The following is a 23,637-nucleotide window of genomic DNA, read 5'->3' on the forward strand; positions in this document are numbered from 1 at the left end:
CGGTTTGAGGGAGAGCAGCTTGGGTTTCAAATGAGTGTCCTCAACTTAAATAAGAGTAGTTCCAGAGGTATGAAAACAAAGTTGCCTAAAGAGGCTAAGGAAATAGACTAAGGGGAAGCTCCATAGATGATTAGTGGCTGACATTTAAGTAATGTTTCATAACATTCAGTATAAAGGTATTCCAATCAAAAGGAAAGACTCATTGAGCAAGATGAGTTACAAAGGTGGTGAAGTAGAATATCCAATCATAAGCTAGCACACAATGGTAAAAGCTAGTGGTAGGCCAGGAAATTGGGACTTATTTCACAAACCAGTGGCAGAAACTGCTTGAAAAGCTAATAAAAAGGGAGAAAATTGATTATGATTGATTGTAAACAAACTGAGGCAAGTGTGAGGCCATTTGAGGATTTGACCTGGAATTGAAAGTGGGAGAAATGACATAGTATCAACCAATATTTTGCATCAGCCTTCATGGTGTAGGAGACTGTAAACCTCCAAAAGACATCGGATAAACAATTTGCAAATTGGAGGTCTTGAAACGCTCTTGTCATGAGGAACAAAGTATTTGACAAATTATCAGACTGAAAGCAGATAATCTGGCAAGACCAGGTGGCCTGCATCCAGACACTTTGACGAAGGTGGCTGCATGATAGTGAAACAACTGTTATTGAAGGAAAAAGTAATAGTCCCATTTAATAAAGAAGAAATGCCAGGGCACATAGGAAATCTAAACACAAAAGGGAAATCATGTTTGACACATTTGCTGGAGTTCTTTTGAGGATATAAGGAGTAAAATTGATAAAGAGAAACAAGTTGGTATTACTTACTTTGATTGCCAAGTGGCAGTAAATAGGGGGGCACATAAAAGGGTGTTGCGCAAGATCTGAGCTTACATTGGGGTTAATGTATTAGCATTGAATGGGGATTGATTAACATCCAGAATCTGGTATAATGGGTCTTTTTCAGGTTGGAAAGACCTAGCAAATGGAGTGCTGTAAGAATCAAGCCTAGATCTTTAATTATTTAACATCTATATTAATGACTTGGCTGAGGAGGCAGAGTGTAATGTATTCACATTTACTAATGATACAAAAATAGGTGGGAGAGCATATTGTGCTGCAACACAACTACAAGAAGATTTGGTTGGTTGAGTGCATGAATAAATAAAAACATGATGGATGGAATTTAATGGAGGGAAGAGTGTGGTCATGAGTGTTGGTAGGAAAAATCAAAAGGTAACAGTTATTTAAATGGTGAGACTACAAAAAAAAGTGCATTGCAGCAGAAATGAATGTTCCTGTGCAGATTGCAGCATGTAATTAAAAAGGCAAATGGAATTTTGGCTTTTATTGCTAGGGGGTTGGGGTTCAAAAGCAAGGTGGTCTTACAACTGTTTAGGGTATTGGTGAGGCCCACACCTGTGGGCCCGTGTTTCAGAAAGAATGTCAGGGCATTGGAGGCAGTTCAAAAGAGATTTATTAAGCTGATTCCTAGGATGAAGGGGTTGTCTTATCGAAAATGGCTAAACAGGCTAGATCTATATTCATTCGAGTTCAGAAGAATGAGGAGTGATTATATTTAAACATACACGATATTTAGAGGGTTTGACAGGGATTGAAATTATTTCTACTAGTGGGAGAATCTTGAACTGGGGCCACAGTTATAAAATAAGGGGACATTCATTTAAAACTATGATGCAACGGTTTTTTTTCTCTCTGAGGGCAGTTGAAGTCTGGAATTTTCTACCCTAGAGAGTTGTGGAGGCTGAATCATTGAAAGTATTTAAAGAGAAGGCAATGTCAGAAGTCAGGTGACACCAGGCTATAGTCCAACAGATTTATTTGAAATTGCAAACTTTAGGAGCTTTGCTCCTTGGTGTGGAAGTGGTGAAGGGGCAATGTTCAAAAAGCTTGTGATTTCAAATAAACCTGTTGGACTATAATCTGGTGTCATCTAACTTCTGATCTTGCCTGCCAGAGTCCAGCACAGTCCATGTCATGGCTACTAAAGCTAGATTTGAAATATCTGTCAGTTGAGGGCTATAAGGAGCCAGCATGAAAGGAGTTCAGGCCTGGGGCAGATCATCCATGATCTTAAAGAATGTGGGGCAGGCTTGAAGGGAAAATGCCCAACTCCTCCTGTTTCTTATTTTCTAAGGATTTGGAAGGTGTTAAATAAATGTAAATGCATCTTTTTGGTCTCACTACTGGGGAAAGTCAATTCAACTGCTTTTTTTCAAGCTACATCAGGCGGGATTAAAGTAACCAGCTATATTGTGCTTTGCTATGCCCAAAACCTCTGCTGCTCTTTTACTGCCAGTGCTGTCAAAATATAGTTTGTTACCTTTTGAGCTCAGTTTCTCAGATACTGTCCTTACTGGCCTTTCAAAGTGTTCTCCTTACTAAAGGACTAATAGTCAGTGACAGCACTTCCTGTGATTCATTGTTTGTGTCTTTTTTAGGCTTATGTAGGATCCGTATACAAGGGGGCCAAACAAATTACCTCTTTGAGCTGCCAGATGATGAATACTGTCTCACTTTCCTCACTGAAGTGAAAAGGATCCAACAAGGTAAACAAGCTGCTTGAAATGTAAAATTGAACAGGGGTTGACTCCTGTAGGGCAAACATGAAACCTAACTTGTTTTCTCCATTCAATGAATGACTTGAAAAATGACGTTAGTTGAAGAGATTATTCAAAAATTTGCCATAGATTCAACTTCACAATCATTTGAGCACCTTCGTGATACTTACAACTGATTTTTGTCCAAGTTTTAAGACGGTAACAAAATATACGATGATATCTTTCTGTAATAGTTACATCACAAGATATCGCCAAAGTCATGGTATAATGTACTTAGTTGAGACACTGAATGGGTTTAAATTGATAAAGAGAAAATATGAGGGGGGGTGGTTTAGGCATACGTCAAGTTGATAAATCACCAAAAACCCAGATGAAATGTATTTCAGGTGATTGTGGGGAAGTAAGCAACAAATTGTTTTGGCTTTGGCCACACTCTTTCAGTTGTCCTCAGATGCATCATGTTTCCATAGGACTGGAGAATTGTAAGTGTTACACCCTTGCTCAAAAAAAAATGCGAAAAACAGCCCTGTAACTACAGGTCATTTATTTTAACTATAGTAATGGGAAAGCTTTCAGTAATGATAATTCAAGACAAATATGAATTAACTAAGGGAAGACTGCACAAATTCGTTGAAAACAAATTGTGCTTACTCAGTTGAATTATTTTATTGATGCAGCAGCAGAATGATTTGATGAGGGTAATGTGATTGATGTGGTGTACCCAGACCTCTGAAAGGCTGTTGATAAAGAGGTCCATAATAGGCTTGCAAGTGAAGTTCATGCTCGTGGAATAAAGGGAAATTTGGCAGCATTGGTTAAAAATTGGCTGAGTGATAAGAAACTGAAAAAAAATGAATGGTTATTTTTCACTCGAGTGGAAGGTACATAGTGGGGTTCCTCAGGAATCCATATTTAGGATTAGTGCTTTTCTTTTTGTATATTAATATCCTGGACTTGAGTCTCCAAAGCACAATTTCAAAATTTGCAGATGAGGCAAAGCATGGTAGTATTGTGAATTGTGAAGATAGTGATAGACATCAAAGGACAGAGGAAAATTTGTTGGAATATGTAGACGTATGGCAGAGGAAAGTTAATGCAGAGAAATGTGGAGTGACTCGTTTTGGTACAAAGGTTGAAGAAAGACCAGAGAAAAGGTAAAATCCTAAGGGGTAGGTAGGAACAGAGCGATCTGGAAGTATATATGCACAAATTTAAGAGACCAGGGCAGATTGAGAAAGTTGTTATCAAGGCATGCCACCACTTTGACTTTATTAATGGAGACACAGAACACAAAAAACAAGAAAATTACTGTTTTTTTAACCAAATATAAGTTTGGCTTCAACTGGAATGTTGTGTCCAGTTCTCGGCACATGCTTTAAGAAGATTGTGAAGGCTTTAGAGAGCATGCATGAAGTATTTACAACAATGATTTCAGGGCTGAAAGACTTCAGCCACATGACTGGATTGAAGAAGCTGGGTGTGATCTCCTTTAGAGAAGATTTAATCAAAGTGTTCAAAACCAAGGTGGGTGCAGTCAGAGTTGGTAGAAAGTATTCACTTTGGCAGAAGAATTGAGAACCAGAGAACTCCAATGTTGGTTGAGGAGAAACTTTTATACAGCAAATGGTTAGGATTTGGAATGTGCTGTCTGAGTGTGTGTTGGAGGAAGATTCAATCATGGAGTTCACAAGGAAATTGAACAAGCTTTCAAAAGTGTTGTGGTTTGCAAGGCTATGGAGAAGGGCAAGAAAGTGGTCCTAGCTTAATTGTTCTTGCCAAGAGTTAGCATTACAGTGATAGGTTGGATGACTGCCTTCTTTGCTGCAACTATTCTGATTCTGGTTTTCAGGTTTGTAAAACTGTTGCGACTCCTTTAAAATACATTTCTTTTCTCATGACTGAATCTTGATCTCAAAACTCAAATTGTGAAAAATTGTTTGCTGCAGAAAAGCATTATTTAAGCCATACTGTAAATATTTAGAGTTTCTGTAATCTTTGTAAAATCAAATAGCTCACAATTTGCCTATTAAGGTAAAGAATTTTATTTTTAAGTAATATATAGTCTTCATCTCAAGAAATCACACTAGGACGTTTCCTCAGTTGTTTCACAGGATATCAGCAGCTGTTGGTCATGTTATTTCTAATTGTAGAAATTGCATAACTGTTTTTTTCTTCCTTTTCAACAAGCTTTAACTAAAAGCATTGGAGCTGAGAAGGTAATAAAGGATCCATTTGGATTGGAATCAGCAAGTTGGCCCCAAAAGTTGGATCCATTGCATGGCAAACCAAGTGGAGCGGTTAACTCAGGTAATTGGTCGAAGTTATCACTCAGCAAACGTTTTGAGAATTAATTGGCAGAAGTTGGATTTGCTTATGATTGGAGCCTGAATTTATTTACTCAAATAAATAACAATAACTTTAAAAGTTGTAATATTTCTGAATAGTTGTATGATTTTAGTTGACCATGATTTGCTGTAGCTATGCTACAAAGACGAGAATTAACAGAAAACAGAATTTCGTGCTTCAGAGAAATGTGCATGTATGCATTGTTTTTCAACAATTTTTAAAGTATAAGTTTTGAAAACTGAACAATAGTGAATGTGTACAACAAATGCGTGTGTTTCATTCCTGAAGCATGTGATCAATCTGATGGAGTTATACTTGAATAGAGTACATTATAAACAGAGCACTTGTCAGAAGGCAAGGAAAATCATATTTTCATATGACAACATTCACAGGCTCAAAAGGAATGAGTAACCTTGGCTTGAATTGATCAGAGCAATAGTAGGTGAGAAAGAGTTGTTTTTAAAAACGACCATTTAAGAACCATTATGGAAGCCTTAGAATATATCTGACTTTAAACTCAGATTGAAATGGACTCAATTTTAATTCTAAGCTTGAGTGAGTTAAAACTTTGTCTCGTGTTTCTCATCCTGGCCCAAATTGATCCATCATTTTCGCTGATCTTTTACATTAAAGGTGCAGTTTGTCCCACTATCTTGGAATATATTTCTCTAGTCGTCGTCTTTGAGTTCAAACCGTTAAATCCTTAAAAATTCTAGTGAGATGGTTGCATATGACCTGTGTTATGATTGCAACCTATGTTATTACTCAACAAACTGGATTTCTAACTGAAATGTGACTTGGTAGGTTTTTTTTATTTTACAAAATAGTCTTTCACTGAAACATAAACATATATTGCTGCAAGCCAGTTTTTAACAATAAAACAATTGGCCTAACAGCAAGGAACAACAATATATTTTCAAGTCAGGATAGCAGTGGTGTTCCCATGTATATCATGCTTTCAGTTCCAGTTTTTGAGAATTTAGTGACCTCTTCCTTGATTAGTCACACAACTGAGCTTAGACTTTCTTAGCTTTAAGCTAAAATACTTGCACTGCTCAGGTAGCCTATTTCCTACTTTTTCTGAACAGATTTTTAAAAAAGACATTCAGCACCAATATTTAATGGAAGCATATAATCTTCCCATAGCATTTACTACAAATTTCTAATTTGACACCACAAACAGATTGGGTCATTGTCACAGTTCTGTTTGTGAAATCTTGTTGTGTACCAATTTGTTGCTACATTTCCTACATTATAACACTGACTACAGTCAAAAATATTTCATCAACTCAGTGCATTGGGATCATTTTTCTTTTGCAAGTATTAGCATAACTTCTTGTTCTAGAAGAAAGTGTTTGACATAAATAACTTCGACCAGGATCCCTATGAACTGAAATACAAAAGCTTTCCAAGCTATGACTTTTGCCCTAAACAATAAAAAATAGATAATTTCTTGTCCTTCTAAACAGAAAGCAAGCTAGTGTGCTGCTCAGTCTTTACGTTGTTGGCTTGTAAAACAAATGCAAATGCAAAGTAAAACAAATGCAAATGAATTCCTGGGACTCTCCTTGTTTTTATCATTTTTTTTTTGTTTTCTCCTCCATCCTGATTGTAAAAAAGCAGTCATGACTCCAGAAATACTAAATGACACACAGACCAAAACCTGCATGCCACTATTCAAAATAAAACCTGTAAATTATATTAAAATATATACAAATTACATAGCTTACATCAGGCTTGCCTCTCAGTGAAACAGATATTAACTTGAACTTACTGGCTGTTTTTATCACAGTATGCTTCTGATTTAACTTCTACAGTGAAAGAAATGCATCAGATCAACCACACTGAACCAGTCCATCACATTGCCAACTTGTTGCTGATGTGTATCATGAAATTTGGAAAGTAGTACACAAAATATGCAAACAAATAAAGCATGAAGTATTTCAGTATCGAGGAAGAGTTGGAGAGGCTTGTGTGTAGGACATGGTATGAGATAAATCACACTGAGCATGTTCTTATACTATCAAAGGCATTGCTTTCTAATTACAAAATAATTGCTCTTTGTAATTTTTATCCTGAAGTGCATAAAATTATATGGCTAGATATTCGATTTGGGTGTTACAATTAAAGTGAGTTTTATAGAGATTCAAATTAGAATGTGCTGTTTATGTGTAGCCTTTCAAGCTTAATGTACTGTGTATATTTGGAGCACACTTGTGACAGTAATATGTATTTGTGAAATTTGAAGAGATGGAAATAGTCAAAAGAAGGTAGTCAGTGTCATAATGTAGGAAATGTAGCTATAAATTGGTATACAACAAGGTTTCACAAACCGAATTATGACACTGACCCACTCTCTGTTTGTGGTATTCAATCCGAAATATGTACAATAAATGTTATGGGATAAATGATATGCTTCCATCACACATTGGTGCTGGATGTTTTTTTAAATCAATGTACCAAGAACTATGGAGTACATTCCACATTATAATGCAAGTTAATGAAGTTAGCAACTAATATATTTTAAATGTGCACTCCAACCAACTGCAATGCATTCATTTGCTGTATGGTGAGGAATAATTAAGTATTCAAATGACATTCCTGGTCATCAAAAGAATTTATTGTATTTAGTCAGCTTGCTATAGAGCAGTACTAACTTTAATTTTGAGGCAGTATACAAAATTTAAATCAAAGAAAATGGAGAGGAGGGAGGGGGATATTTATGCTATTTGAAAGAGCTAATTACAACATGTAATCCATGCTTGAAAGGCAGGGAAACTGTTAAGATTGCAGTATTTTTAATTAGTCATTGTTTAAATAACATACCCCGGACACCCATCTAATGAGTCTAATTTTTAAAAAAATTTATACAAGATTTCAGAACATCCTGGGAATGATTCTAGGATTATAAAATCCTGGAGAATTACAGGTCAGAAAGACACCCTTTGGTCCATCATGTCTGCACCGGTTGCCATACATCCACCTACTCTAATCTGATTTCCTAGCACTTGGCCTGTGGCTTTGTATGCTATGTCATTTCAGGCAATCATCTAAGTATTATAAAGTGATACAAATAGTTTCTGACTTCTTACAAAGTAAGTTCCAGATATCCACCACTCTTTAAGTCAAAAAAATGTCCTAAATTCCCCCCTCAACCTCCTGCCCCTTTACCTTAAAACAATTGTCATTCACAATTTTGTACATGTAAACCAAGGTCCCCCCTCAGCCTTCTCTATTCTTAAAGAAAACACACTAGACCATCTAGTTCCTCTTCCAAGCTGAAGTGATGACCCCATGCAATCGTGCTACAGTTCAGACCTCACTCAAGTCTTACACAGCTCCACCATAACCAGGCTACTCTTGTATTCAGTGCCTTGACTAATAAAAGCAAGAATCCCATACACTGCCTTCACCACCTTATCTCCTTTCACTGTTCCATTCAGGGATTTATAGGTGTGTAGACCATAATCCCATGGATTCTCAGTACTAGGCACCTACCATTCATTCTTTACTCCCTTGCATTGTTTGTCCTGTGAAGGTGCATCACCTCATGTTTATCGAGATTAAGTTCCATGTGTCAATTTTCTACACATCTTTTCAGCCCGTCTATATCATCCTGTAGTCTAAGGCTGTCCTTGCTACTTACCACACACCAATTTTTGTCCATCCGTGAACTTACTGATCATAATTCTTACATTTATGGCAAGGTCATAAATATACACTACAAACAGTAAATAACCCAGTGCCAAGCCCTGCAGTATGCCACTGGACACAGGCTTCCAGTCACTAAAACAAGTTTCAGTTGGTGCATTCTGCCTCTTGCCACTAATTTATTTTTGGATCCAAGTTGCCCTGGATTCTTTGGGCTTTTAACTTTGTTACCGGTCTCTCATGTGCCACCTTATCAGAAACCTCACTGAATCCATGTAGACTACAAGCACTGCAGTACTTTGATCCACATATCTCTTCAGCACCTCAAAAAAAATCTAAGTTTATTCAACATCATCTCCCCTGACAAACCATGCTGACTATCTTTGTTTAATCCTTGTCTCTCCAAGTAGAGATTAATTTCCATTCCTCAGAATTTTTCCAATAGTTTCCCTACCACTGATTTTATGTTCACAGCCTGTAGTACCCTTTATTCTTAACTACCCTTCTTGAAAATGAGTACCATATTAACTGCCTTCCTTACCTCTGATACTACTTCCGTGGCCAAAGGTGATTTGACAATTAATGTCAGAGTCCCCACAATCGCCTCGGAGGTATGGACAGCGTGAGGAAAAGTTGATCTGGAGTATTATGCAGTTTTGATCTACCTAACTTAGAAAGTATATACTTGTTATGAAAGGAATGCAACAAATATTCACCAGCCTGATTCCTGCAATGCTGGGATCGTCTGAGGAGAGATTTAGAAGGATGGGCCTCTATTCTTTAACCATCAGAAGGATGATTGGAAGTTGAGAAATGCAAAATTATTGCAGGGCTTGATGGAGTAGGTGCAAGAAGAATGCTTCCCCTGGCAGAAGATGGAACTTGGAACCAGGAGATAAAGTCTGAGAATAGGGAGGGCTGGGATGTTTGGAATTTGAGATAAAGAGGAATTTCTTCACTTAGAGGTTAGTGAATTATTGGAATCTTCCACCCCAGAGGGCTGAAGAGGCTGTCGTTTTTGTTGATTAAATTTGTAAATATTAAAGCTATCGAGGGATATGAGATAGTACAGGAAGAGGATATGGAGGTAGGTGATCAGCCGTTGCTACTGTATTTGAGTGGCAGGGCTGGTTTGAAGGGCCGAATAGCATACTCATAGAGTCAGAGTCATACAGCATAGAAACAGACACTTCAATCTACCTCGACCATTCCAATCTGACCTAATCCCATTTGATAGCATTTGGCCCATATCCCTCTAAACCCTTCCTTTTCATACATCCACCCAGATGCCTTTTAAATATTGTAATTGTACCTACCTCCACCACTTCATCTGGCAGCTCATTTCATATATGCACTACCTTTGCATGAAAAGGTTTCCCCTCAGATCCTTTTTAAATCTTTCTTCTCTCGCCTTAAACCTATGCCCTCTAGTTTTAGAATGCCCCAACCTAGAAAAAAGCCTTGGTTATTCACCCTGTGCTCCTAGTTCCTATATTCCTATCCAAAAGTGAAAACGTTGGCTTATCACTCATCATTTTTTATTTACCCATGGATTGAGTGTGTAGCTGGCTGGGCCAGCATTTATTGCCCATTCCTAGTTGCCCTTGAAGGTAGCAATGAACTACCGTCATGAACCACTGCAGTCTATATGCTGTAGATGAACCCACAATGACATTCACCAGGGAACTGCAGGATTTTGATCCCATGGCAATGTATTTCCAAGTCAGAGTGATGAGTGTCTTGGAGGGGACTTTACAGGTGATGGTGTAACTACTGCCCTGTCCTTCTAAATGGAAATAGTCATGGATTTGGAAGGTGCTGTCTAAGGAACTTTGGTGAATTTCTGTAATGCATCTTGTTGATGTTATACACTTTGGTATTGAGTGTTGATGGTGAAGGGGGTAGATGCTTGTGGATGTTATACCAGTCAAATGGATGCTTTGTCCTGGATGGTGCTAAGTTTCTAGAGTATTGTTGGGGCTACATCTAGGAAGTAGGGTATAACCCATTATACTCTTGACTGTGTATTGTAGGTAGTGGAGAGGCTTTGAAGCTTCAACGAGTTCAGTTACTTACTGCAGGATTCTTAGTCTCTGACCTCTTGAAGCTACTATATTATAAATGGCTAGTCCAGTTGAGTTTTGGTCAGGATACTGAGGATAACTTGCATGCCCTTCAAAATTATACCATGAGCTCTTTCAAGTCCACTCAGTAGGTCACCAAGGTATCAATATAATAGCCAATTGAAAGATAGCACTGTCTCAGTGCTGCACTGGAGTGTCAGCCTTGATGTTTGTGCTTGATCCTTAGAAGGGCTTTTGAACCCATAGTCTCTTGCCTTGAGAGTACTACCAATGGAACCAATGCAATCCCAATGTGAGGATTCTTGGTTTCAGGCAAAAGTTAAATCAAAAGCTCAAGGTTGAGTCTGCACCCTCAAGATGATGTCTACCCCTGTACAGTTTTAACAGCTGAATTGAAAGATGTGATGTTTGAGGTGGCTGTGAAGAAAGCATTCCATGGTGCGACCTCCATATGTCAGAATTGTAGCTTTCTGGAAAGATGTTGAGGTATGTTAGAGGTTTTGATACAGTTTGTCATGAGCCTGATACCAGAAAGAGTATAGTCTTTTGCAATACAATGAAAGTATGTTATTCTGCATGCATTCCCTTTGTTTCACTTGGAGTCTATTAACTTTCCTACTCTGTTTTGACCACCACCTTGCATCCACTTCCTGCGAACATCAGACAGGATTAAATTAACAACCTGCATCTGACCGGCCTGTCAATCTGGCTGGCTTCTGTGGAGGAATATAAAGCAAAGCAAAATTATAATGAGGTCCGGCACTGGTTTAGTAGAGCTCTATATTTCCAGATTGCACTGCTTCAGTATTGTTGTATCTGATTGTGCAATTCAGGTTGGATTATATATTTTTAAAAATCTTTAAAGTTGGTTAACTTAGCAGTTTGCTTCTCTGTTAGAATTTAGGTTTGATGATGATTTCAGTGATATTCTAAATCTGGAGAAGAAAAACCAACAGAACCAAACTGGAAGCAATTTTACAGCTGTGGCAGTGCCTCCTCGGATAGAGTGAGTAACAGATTTAACTATACTGATCCACTGTGTTGAGTTAGCTGGGACTACAGCTGGCTACTAAAATTTGCCTCAATGCCCATGGATGAGGGTGGACAAAGAACATGAGCCAGGATTTGTAACATCACATCACTTTTCAGTGTTCCCAGGAATGATGAGAAAACATGTGCAAGTTTAAATGTAAAAATTTATTTTCCTTTGAGTAGGAAAATCAAGCAGGATTTCCTTCCTTCTTTCCTCCCTAATTTGTTGACTACTTGCTGAGGTACAGTTCCACCAGTGCTGATTTCCTGCATGTACCTTGATTTGGTGACTGGTATTCATGTAAGACTTGACAATGAATATCAGCACACCTTTTAGCAGCAAGGATCAAACAACACATTAAGTATGTATGTTTTAGAACATAGAACAATACAGCGCAGAACAGGCCTTTCAGCCGACCTGTGAACTAATCTAAGCCCATCCCCCTACTCTACCCCATCATCATCCATGTGCTTATCCAAGGATTGTTTAAATCTCCCTAATGTGGCTGAGTTAACTACATTGGCAGGCAGTGCATTGTACCTCTTTACCACTCACTGAGTAAAGAACCTGCCTCTGATATTTGTCTTAAATCTATCACCCCTCAATTTGTAGCTATGCCCCCTTGTACAAGCTGACCTCATCATCCTGGAAAAAGATTTTCACTGTCTACCCTATCTAATTCTCTGATCATCTTGTATGTCTCTATCAAATCCCCTCTTCGCCGCCTTCTTTCCAATGAGAACAGACCCAAGTCTCTCAGCCTTTCCTCATAAGACCTTCCCTCCAGACCAGACAACATCCTGGTAAATCTCCTCTGCACCTTTTCCAATGCTTCCACATCCTTCCTGTAATGGGGTAATCAGAACTATACTGAAAATGTGTTGCTGGAAAAGCGCAGCAGGTCAGGCAGCATCAAAGGAGCAGGAGAATCGACATTTCAGGCATGAGCCCTTCTTCAGGAACCTAACCAGAACTGTACACAGTATTCCAAGTGCGGCTGCACTAGTGTTTTGTATTGTTGCAGCATGACATTATGGCTCCAGAACGCTATCCCTCTACCAATAAAACCTAACACACTGTATGCCTTCTTAACAGCACTATCAACCTGGATGGCAACTTTCAGAGATCTATGTACATGGACTCCAAGATCCCTCTGCATATCCACACTACCAAGAATCTTTCCATTAACCCAGTATTCTGCCTTCCTGTTATTCTTCCCAAAGTGAATCACCTCACATTTAGCTGCATTGAACTCCATTTGCCACTTCTCAGCCCAATTCTGCAGTTTATCCAAGTGCCCCTGCAACCTGCAACATTCTTCCGCACTGTCCACTACTCCACTGACTTTAGTGTCATCTGTAAATTTACTAACCCATCCACCTATGCCTGCGTCTAAGTAATTTATAAAAATGACAAACAGCAGTGGTCCCAAAACTGATCCTTGTGACACACCACTAGTAACCAGACTCCAGGTTGAATATTTTCCATCAACCACCACTCACTGCCTTCTTACAGAAAGCCAGTTTCTAATCCAAACTGCTAAATCACCCTCAAACCCACGCCTCTATTTTCTTCAAAGCCTACCATGTCAAAGGCCTTACTGAAGACCATATACACCACATCAACTGCCATACCCTTATTCACATGCTTGGTCACCTCCTCAAAAAACTCTGAGGTTTGTGAGACATGACCTGCCCTTGATGAAACCATGTTAACTATATGCAATCAAATTATGGCTTGCTCGATGATTATAAATCCTATCTCTCATAATCCTTTCCAAAACTTTCCTGCAAACTTTCACGGGTCTATAATTACCTGAGTCATCTCTATTGCCCTTCTTGAACAAGGGCACAACATTTGCAATCCTCCAGTCCTTGGTACTAAACCTGTAGACATTGATGACCCGAAGATCATTTCTGGAATGGATGTTTCAGGTTCCAGGGTTTAGATTTTTCATTAAGAACAGGAAAGGCAGTAAAAGAGGGGGAGGTGTAGCCTTATTAGTCAAGGACAGTAAAATGGTGGCTGAAAGAATGTTTGACGAGGACTCGTCTACTGAGGTAGTGTGGGCTGAGGTTAGAAACAGGAGAGGAGAGGTCACACTGCTGGGAGTTTTGTAGGCTCCGCAGAGTTCCAGGGATGTGGAGGAAAGCATCGGAAAACTATTCTGGGTAGGAGTGAAAGGAACAGGGTGGTCATTATTGGGGACTTTAACTTCCCCAACCTTGACTGGAGATATTATAACTCTAGTACGTAGTGTGGATCAGTTTTTGCCCAATGTGTGCAGGAGGGCTTCCTGATATAGTATGTCGAAGGGCTGATGAGAGGGGAGGCACACTGGATCTGATGCTTGGGAATGAACTATGCCAGGTGTTTGATTTTGTGGTAGGTGAGCACTTTGGAGAGAGTGACCATTCGATTACGTTTAATTTAGCGATGGAAAGGGATAGGTAACTTGCCACAGGCTAAAAGTTATCGATGGGGGAAGGGCAATTATATTGCAATTAGGCAAGACTTAGGATGCATAGAATAGAGTAGCGAAATGCAGGGGATGAGCACAGTCGAAATGTGGAGCTGGTTTAAAGAACAGATATTGTGTGTCCTTGATAGGTATGTCCCTGTCAGGCAGGGAGGAAGTGATAAGGTAAGGGAACTGTGGTTTGCTACAGTAATTGCATCTCTTGTTAAGCGGAAGAAGGACGCTTATGTGACGTTGAGATGAGATGGTTCAGATGACGCGATGGAGAGTTACAGATTAGCTAGGAAGTATTTAAAGAGAGAGTTAAGAGGAGCAAAGAGAGGACATGAGCAGTCTTTAGCAGGTAGAATAAAGGAGAACCATAAAGCTTTCTATAAGTGTGTGAGGAATAAAAGGTTGACTAGGATAGGAATAGAGCCAGTCAAAGTCAGAAGTAGGAAGTTGTGTGTGGACCCTGTGGAGATCGGAGAGGTCCTAAATATTTCTCCTCAGTTTTCACTCTGGAAAAGGAGAATATTGTAGAGGAGAAGAATGAAATACGAGATGTTAAACTAGAAAGGATCGAGGTTAGTAATGAAGAGGTGTTATCGATTCTAGAAGGAGTGAAAGCAAACAAGTTCCCTGGGCTGGATGGGATTTATCCGAGAATTCTTTGGAAAGCTAGGGAAGAGGTGTTGGAGACTTTGGCTTTGATCTTTAAGTCCTTTTTCCAGAAGGGATTACCAGATAACCAGGATTGGAAATCTGGATAGTTTTCCTACTTCCTATAACAGAACACCATAGCAAATTGTAGGATGTTCTCTGCCAGCTGGATAGATCTGGTCAAATGCGGATTTGCTTTATTTTGTAAGACTTCACCTTGTATTGTGAACCATTGATGAGCCATAATCTGCCATTTTTGATTGGATAGTGAAAAGTAAGTGATTCCTAAAAGCAATTGGTTATCTTTTATGCATTGCTTCAATCATGAATCTAAAGCAAAGTGCTGCGAACCTGCTCTCATAATTCAAGAATTTAAAAAAATGAGATTTGCAACTTTTGGAGTGACGAGCTTTGATGCAACAATGGCAGTGTGGAGCTAGCATTTGAGTTTTGACCGCTATGAGGCCCCTTTTAAATGTTTTGTTTTTTTCCTTTGGTAGGCATAGCTTAATCATCTGCTCTCTGGGACCCAATTGCTGCTACAAGCACAGCCTTTTAAGAGGTGGGTCTTAGCTTTTTTCAGGGTAAACCCAGCAGTGTAAACTATCCTGCTGAGCAGCCCTCTCAACCACCTTGCCACCAGTCTTGATTCTGGAGTCACTCAAAGTCTGAGGTCTTAGCATGGGGGCTTGTTGTGAAAGGTTACGGAAGCACTGTTACAATTAACTGTTTTTCATGTCCAGGTAAAAGCTAATGACATCGGCGACTGAGAAACTTTTTAATCTGTGTGCACTGGTTTTAAATCTTGAGTAGAATGACCACACAGATTGGTATTCCATTATTGTTTTTGCTGTTTACCTGTACTTGGCACTAGCTGTTCCTCACAGAGCAAGCTCTTTTAAGGGTTTGTATTCCTCTCTTTCTAATTCCTTTTCACATTCACTTTATAGCAACAATTGGAAACTTAATTATGTATGTATGTGCTTTATAGGCCAACTACTGAGAAGGATATACCACGGAATGGGCAACCAAGAGTATCCAATACCATGAGAAAGCTGTTTCAGCCAAGTAATCAGTCTGTTGCCAGAGAAGGCCTGATTAAGCATTACCTTGCACGGCGGGAGAGAGAGTATGTCAACATTCAGAATTTTAGGTCAGTATTTTCTTCCATCTCAATATGTTATAATAATATCTAATATAGATTGATTATTCATTTAATCTTTATAACATTTAGCATAGAGGATTCTTTTTTTCTCTATTTCTGGGGATGTTTTATTCTGAGAGCTTAATCACGCTTGTTTCATAGATGGAGAAGGGCAAAATCATAATCAAGTCTGAAGTTCAACTATCTAACAAATCTGAAGGGCTATCTCCATCCTGACAAGCTTCTCAGAAAGATTTTTTTTGCCTCTTTTCATCCATCTCTTCACAGTTTTCATTTCATAAAGTTACTGTTTGGTTGCAAATGATTCAAACGCCACCTTTTGGTGGCACAAAGAAAATGGGCATGTAAAGAAGGAGCTGATGTCATTCAGAAGTGACAAACCATTTTATAAAAAAGCTGAGAGAATGTTTTTTCAAATCACATTGGAAGCTGACCATTTTTACTGACCCAAGGATATTTTTACCAATTTATATGGGTAGCATTAAGGCAATTAAATCCTGAAAACGCTAGGATGTTTTATAGCACCAAAGTTCAGTAGCAAAGCAACAGACATTTAATAAGGTGATTATTGAATTAGATAATTAAATTTAAACACTCAGCAAAGAAGAAAAATAATCTGACATCAAAAGGGAGCAAAGTAGATGGCTGAGGGACCCCCCTCTCCCTCCACAGTGCTGCCTCCCGTGGTTTGGACTGAATGTGAAGAGCTAGAGGGAGCAGGAAAGAAAGTAGTCAAGCAGCAAGGCGATTGGAAAGGTGTGGTAATAAATGCGCTGACATCACTGTGTGGAATGTGGTGACATAACAGCATATGTGCAGCCACATTTTGAATCCTGCTGTGGCAACTGACATAACCAGTACTCTCTGCAAATAAGAAGGGGGCAGGCAACAGTTTTATCAGCTAGATAGGCATTCGACTATTTAGTCCATTTTCTTTTCAGTTTCCAGACTTTGTCCTTCGAGAATTGTGTGGAGTAATGGAAAATTTCCAGGCCATTTAACACTTTCTAATATTCCTTTTTGAATGTTATAGTTTTAAAAAGTTCATAGATTTTGCGACACGAAAACTTTGTGACTAGATTCCATATTTTAACCAAATATAATCTGTTACTATTGGTGTCATTCCAATAAGTTTTCTGTATCATTTCCCAAAATGGATACTCTGAACTGAATATATTATCTCCAACTACAAACTCATCATACAAAGTAATCCCCTGTGGATATTAGATGTCTGAAATAAAAATAGAAAATGCTGGAATTACTCAGGTTAGGCAGCATCCATAGAAAGAAAAATCTATTTAACATTTGAGGTCAATAACCTTTCATCGGAACTAGAGCAAGTTAGAAATATAATGCGTATTAGCGAGTAAAGGTTGGGTAGATTTAAAGAAAAGAGAAACGGGGAGACCATGGGTAGTGTTGTCACTGGACCAGCAACCCACCGACGTTCTGGGCTTCAGGTTTGAATCCCCTCATGGTGGATGATGGCATTTGGATTAAAAATAAATTTAAAAATCATCTGGAATTACAAACTAACAATGTCCTTTTAGGCAAGGAACACTGCTTGTCATTACTTGGTTTAGCCTACATGTGACTTCTGATCCAAAGCAATAAAGTTGACACTAATTTGTCCTGAGAAATGGCCACAGCAAGCCATTCAGTTTTATCAAACTGACTGAAAGTCTCAAAAGAAGAATGAAACTGTATAGACCATTTAACAGTGACCTACGGATAGGAAATGCCACTGGCAAACACAGCCCTGTTGACCTTGCAAAGTCTTCCTTACTGATTTCTGAAGTCTTGTGCCAAAATTGAGAATATTAGTCAGACTAGTCAAACAGCGTCATGTAATCATACTTAAGATAACATACCTTATAGACAACATTCCAGACAATATCAACACCATCTCTGTGTATGTCCTTTCCTGTCAGTGCTTGACAGTCAGCAGAGAATTGCCTTCGGAGTCCTCACTGTTTTCTATGGATCTCGTGATGTTTCATGGTATCAGATCAAATGTGAAAAATCACACAACACCAGGTTATAGTCCAACAGGTTTAATTGGAAGCACTAGCTTTCGGAGTGCCACTCCTTCATCAGGTGGTTGTGGAGGACACAATTGTTTAAATTGTTAAAAACCCACATGCACACATATACGTTTGTGGGGTGAATTTGTACTTGCAGAGTTACATTGTACTTTGCTCAAAAACTGCATGAATCAATGTAAGACTCTGTTAACACTTTTTAGATTAGAATCAGTCTAAACATTATGGCACGGGCAACACAGGGGGGTGGGGGGGGCGAAGATGGGAGGCAGTTTAAAAGAGATGTACGTGGCAAGTTTTGTGATGGTGAGTGCTTGGAACGCACTGCCAAAGGATGTGGTGGACGCAGATACAATAGCAGCATTCAAGAAACAACTGGATGAATACATGAATAGGAAGGGAATACTGGGATATGGATCTTCCTAAGTGAAGACACATTTTGCCCTTCCATACTAAAGTTATCGGAGCAGATTTGGAGGACCAAAGGGCCTGTTCCTTTGCTGTGCTGTTCTTTGTTCTTAACCTCCTTACTAATGCTCAGTTTGGGTTCTGCCAAGGATCCTTTACCTCATCACAACCTTTGTTCAAGCATGGACACGAACTGAACCTCAGAAGTGAGTGCCCTTCATATGAAAGCCACGTTTGACTGAGTGTAGCATTAAAGATTCCTTACAAAACTGGAGTTAGTTTTTCCCAGCAGGGAGTACCACTGAATAAATGTAATAATGAGCACACAGGGAGATGGTTGTGGTTGTGATCTCTGCTCCGGGACATCTCTGCATGAATTCCTTAGACTAGTCTCACAGGCACAACCATCTTTTACTGGTTCATCGATAAACCTTCCTCCCTCGTAAGGTCAGAACTTGGACAACTTGAATTTGAACATTTTGGATTTTGTGTCAAAATTGGGAAATTTGTCCCACACACTAGTTAAGGAATAGCTTGTCAGTTGCATTCTTGGAATTATGCCTTAGCAGGCAATGTCACAGACACCACTGTCACCATTTGTTGCTGAGAAATCAGAAGACTGTGTTCATTGGGTATCCATTCTTTTTGAATACATTGTATAGGTGATTTTCTTCTGCACTGTGTAGAGCAGTGTATTCAAAAAGAATGGGTACCCAATGAACATAGTCCGCCGATTTCTCAGCAACAAACCCAAACAAGCAGACAAAACACGTCCAGAAACCCTAGCCACTCTTCCCTACATCAAAGACATCTCGGAAATGACTGCCTGACTACTCAGACCCCTTGGCATCATGATAGCCCACAAACCCACCAACACACTAAAACAGCAGGTAATGAACTTGAAAGACCCTATGCAAACAACAAGTAAAACCAATATCAACTATGAAATACCTTGCAAGAACTGTAACAAACCCTAGATTGGACAGACTGGTAGAAAACTAGCCACCAGGATACATGAACATCAACTAGCCACAAAAAGACATGACCCACTCGCACTAGTATCCTTACATACGGATGAGGAAGGACACCACTTCAACTGGGACAACACATCCATTCTAGGAAAAGCCAAACCGAGACATGCACGAGAATTCCTAGAAGCATGGCATTCTAACTGGAACTCTATCAACAGACACATTGACTTGGATCCCATTTACCACCCCCTGAGAAAAGGAACAGGAAATGACACCACCTGGAAACCCAAGGAAACCCAAACATATAAATAGAAAGCGGGCTACACCACCAGTGCTTCATTCGGGCACTCGCTGAAGATGTTACCTAGTATGGTGACAAAACATCTGAAAACGGACCTTCCAGCTCAGCAAGCAAACCTACATCCAGAACCTCAGCCCTGAGCTACAAATCTTCTCAAAACTCGCTAATGTCTATTTTATCTTCATGGTTACATCATATGATTAGAATTGGTATACTTTTTTAAAATCAAATATTCATTTTGCCTTTGTAAAGGTCAATCTTAAATTACAAATGAGAATTCCATTTATGATTCTGTCTCCAGGTTTTTTATTGGCACCTGGAATGTGAATGGACAATCTCCTGACACTAGTTTGGATCCATGGCTTCGTGCTGACCCTCACCCACCTGATGTGTACTGTCTAGGGTAAGAGGCATTATTAAATTGACATAAATAGTTTGTTTTATTGTTTCATGGGATCTGACCATCTTTGCACATCCTTAATAATTCTGCAGAATGAGCTGCCATCTTAATCTGCTGTGGTCAAGTGGCACTACTAGAAAGGATTTTTGGATTTTGGTGTAGCAAGTGGAGGAAAGGCGATGTAGGTCAAGTCAAGATGGTGTGAGACTTGCAGGTGGTAGTGTATAATTTCTTTTAATTCATTCACAGGTGGGAGCGGACAGTTTTGGGGGTGGACGGGAGGGTTAGGGTGGGAGCGGGCAGGGTTGGCAGAGGGGGGGCAGGGTGGGAGTATATGGGAGTCGGGTTCTCGCATGCAGTGTGCTTTTGCCTAAACAGGGAGCAGACTCTGAGCCCCAGAGGAAATCAATTAACCGAATAATCAATTATTTGAACAAAATAGTGCCCATCCATCTCATTTGGATAATCGAGATTACTCTGGGTATATATATTGCATGCTGCTTCTGCTGTTTTGCATGCATGCAGCAAAGAAAATGGGATTAGAATAGAATGATGCTTGATTACTGGTGTAGATATGATGGACTGAAGGCACCCTTTCATGTTGTAAAGCTTGGAGTCCGATTATGGTGGTAATGCAGGAGAGAGCATCCTAAATGTGAAGTTTAGTCTTGGTCTTCATGAGGCCTGTGCAATGGTCATTCTTCCCAATACTGTTGTGAAAAGATGCAACTACGGAGGATGAGGTCAAGTAGAGCACCAATTTATTTTTATAATTCTTGAGTTACTTGTATATGTTGAAAATCATTTGAGCTGTATGCTACCTTACCTTTCAGGGTTCATTTTGCTCTTAGATGCAATCTTGCTCGAGATGTTAACTTCAATCACGAATTCTTTTACTTGATTTAAGTTTTCAGGAGTTGGATCTGAGTACCGAAGCTTTCTTTTACTTTGAATCTTCCAAGGAACAAGAATGGCTGAGTGCTGTAGAAAGAGGTTTGCACCACAAATCCAAATATTACAAAGTAAGTTAGTGTCTGCAAATTGCACAAAATTAGTTGAGTGTCTAAATAGTTGAGATTGATTCAAACAAACTGTTTCTTTTAAAGGACTTTCTTTTAATATGGCCTACCTTTTCTGTAGTTCTGTTACAAAGATCAGGCTGCGGGGGTGGGGTTGTGGTGGGGGAGATATCACCTTCCCATATTGGTGTCATTTTCCGTTGACAGTTTTTCATTAGCATATTTCTTGATATGCCAAAATTATCTTGGAACACTCGGTGTTGTGGGGAGAGGTCAATGGTATGCACAGGTAAATCTTTTTAACGGAAGAATGTTGTCTGAAGACAGAACTCACAGAAAGCTGAAATATAGAAAATACATGTGTCCAGTTGAGTAGAATGCCATTACTGTATCACAGAGGGAGTGTTAAATCATCTGGTAGATGTGATGCTAAATAAGGCTCTGTTTACATCAGAAATTCACTGAGTGGACGGAGTTAAAGTTCAAAGAAATTTGTTCTTTAATTTTCCAGGCAAGTGCCACCAGGTGCATGAGGTTTGAAAGCAGAGGATTTGCTAATTCTCACAGTTTTGGTGTTAATGACAATGGTGGACATAAGAAAAGGATAATTTTTTAAAAAAATGTGGCTCCAATTTCCCACTTCCAGAACTGAGACTGCAAGATGTACTGTTTCTCCATTTGTGTACATTTCCTGTCATTCATAACATTTTGTATCTCACTTATTTTTCCCCTTTACCATGTTTTAGATTAAATTGATTCGTTTAGTTGGAATGATGATGATCATATTTGTTAAAAAGGAGCATGAAAAGTACATAAGAGATGTGGAAGCAGAGACAGTAGGGACAGGAATCATGGGAAAGATGGTAAGAACAAAATTATTGAGCTCGCTGAAGAATATTATTTTTCATTTTACAGATACTGAATTTACAGTTTTTTGTTTACTACAATTCAGTGGTTGCTGGAAATATTTACCACCTTTCATATTAGTATAAAGCATGAGACAAAATAATTTTACATCATCATTTTAAGGTGTTTAATTATAAAAGAAAACCATATGTTTAAGATTGTTGGGACACTGCCATTAATAAATGATGAATCCAAAGGTTTTCTGACAAATCTAGACCTAGGAAAGAATTATACCTAACTTTGGCTTATGACAAATTGCATCAATTATAATTGATCTAGTGTTTACTGTTGTGCGATCAGAATATTCATAATACTTCAAATTATTTTTGTGCTACCTGTCTGTTTTTAAAAAAAAACTACCAAGTGCTTATGTTAAAATATAACATGAGATCTACCTTCTCGATAAAATATACAGATTTCTGTCAGAAATGAACCAGAATTCCAAAAGACTAAGTAACGTGCATGTGCTCCTGTTCTCAGGGTAATAAAGGTGGAGTGGCAGTGCGGTTTGTCTTTCACAACACAAGTTTCTGCATAGTGAACTCTCACCTAGCTGCTCATGTGGAAGACTTTGAGAGACGAAATCAGGATTACAAAGATATCTGTGCACGCATGATTTTCCAAGTAGCTCAGCAGAATCAACCATCTATAAGCATTAGTAAACATGAGTGAGTATGAAAACGTGCTTAAGAAATAACTGCTCATGGGGTCAGAGTTGAACAACTGATCCTCAGCCCCATGTTTGTGTAAGCACGGTCATTATTTTGAGAGTGTACATATATTGAGCTTAACAAAGTGAGGATGTTTGCACTGGGTAGTAAGATTCTATTGCAGTTAGAGCACCAGTTTCTGAACCTAGTATTCAGAGTCCAGAATAATACAAGAATATGTTTGAATGCAGTACATGGATGACAGGTAAAGTTGTGAGACTAGCGAAGAGGAAAAAGGATGCGTACATAAGGTCGAGGCGACTGAAGTCAGACAAAGCTTTGGAAGAATATTGGGACTGTACGACCAATCTGAAATGAGGAATTAAGTGGTCTAAAAGGAGGAATTTGTTATCCTGAGTGAGCAGGGTTAAGGAAAACCCCAAAGCCTTTTAAATAATGAGCAAGAGGGTAACTAGGGAAAGGGTTGACCCACTCAAACCCAAAGGAGGAAAGATATGCGTGGAGTCAGAAAATGGGTGAGATTCTTAATGAGTACTTTGCATCGATATTCACCGAGGAGAGGGACAAGGTGCATGTTGAGGTTAGGGATAGATGTTTGATTTCTCAAGGTCAATGAGACTGGTACACTTGAGAACAGAAGCGAGTCAAACAGTCAGGGCAAGCAGGGACAAGGTAGGACTAATAAATTAAACTGCATTTATTTCAATGTAAGGTGCCTAACAGGGAAGGCAGATAAACTCAGGGCATGGCCAGGAACATGGGACTGGGATATCATAGCAATTACAGAAACATGGCTCAGGGATGGACAGGACTGGCAGCTTAATGTTCCAGGATACAAATGCTACTGGAAGGATAGAAAGGGAGGCAAGAGAGGAGGGGGAGTGGCATTTTTTATAAGGGATAGCATTACAGCTGTGCTGAGGGTAGATATTCCTGGA

The 23,637-nt window shown here is 39.1% G+C and overlaps 1 protein-coding gene across 5 annotated transcripts in view; it reads left to right on the forward strand.

Annotated features, from left to right (window-relative positions):
- The window catches only part of ocrl (OCRL inositol polyphosphate-5-phosphatase), a 116,686-nt gene that overhangs the window by 34,622 nt on the left and 58,427 nt on the right, over window positions 1-23,637 (forward strand). For all 5 annotated transcript variants that reach the window (XM_043704674.1, XM_043704675.1, XM_043704679.1 and 2 more), the window contains 8 exons: window positions 2,462-2,569; window positions 4,769-4,888; window positions 11,560-11,668; window positions 15,808-15,969; window positions 20,005-20,106; window positions 21,011-21,125; window positions 21,869-21,985; window positions 22,509-22,696. In XM_043704674.1, coding sequence (XP_043560609.1) covers window positions 2,462-2,569; window positions 4,769-4,888; window positions 11,560-11,668; window positions 15,808-15,969; window positions 20,005-20,106; window positions 21,011-21,125; window positions 21,869-21,985; window positions 22,509-22,696 — 1,021 coding nt within the window. The remainder of the gene's footprint in view (window positions 1-2,461; window positions 2,570-4,768; window positions 4,889-11,559; window positions 11,669-15,807; window positions 15,970-20,004; window positions 20,107-21,010; window positions 21,126-21,868; window positions 21,986-22,508; window positions 22,697-23,637) is intronic.

This window comes from Chiloscyllium plagiosum, chromosome 15, assembly GCF_004010195.1.
Source record: "Chiloscyllium plagiosum isolate BGI_BamShark_2017 chromosome 15, ASM401019v2, whole genome shotgun sequence".
NCBI lineage: Eukaryota > Metazoa > Chordata > Chondrichthyes > Orectolobiformes > Hemiscylliidae > Chiloscyllium > Chiloscyllium plagiosum.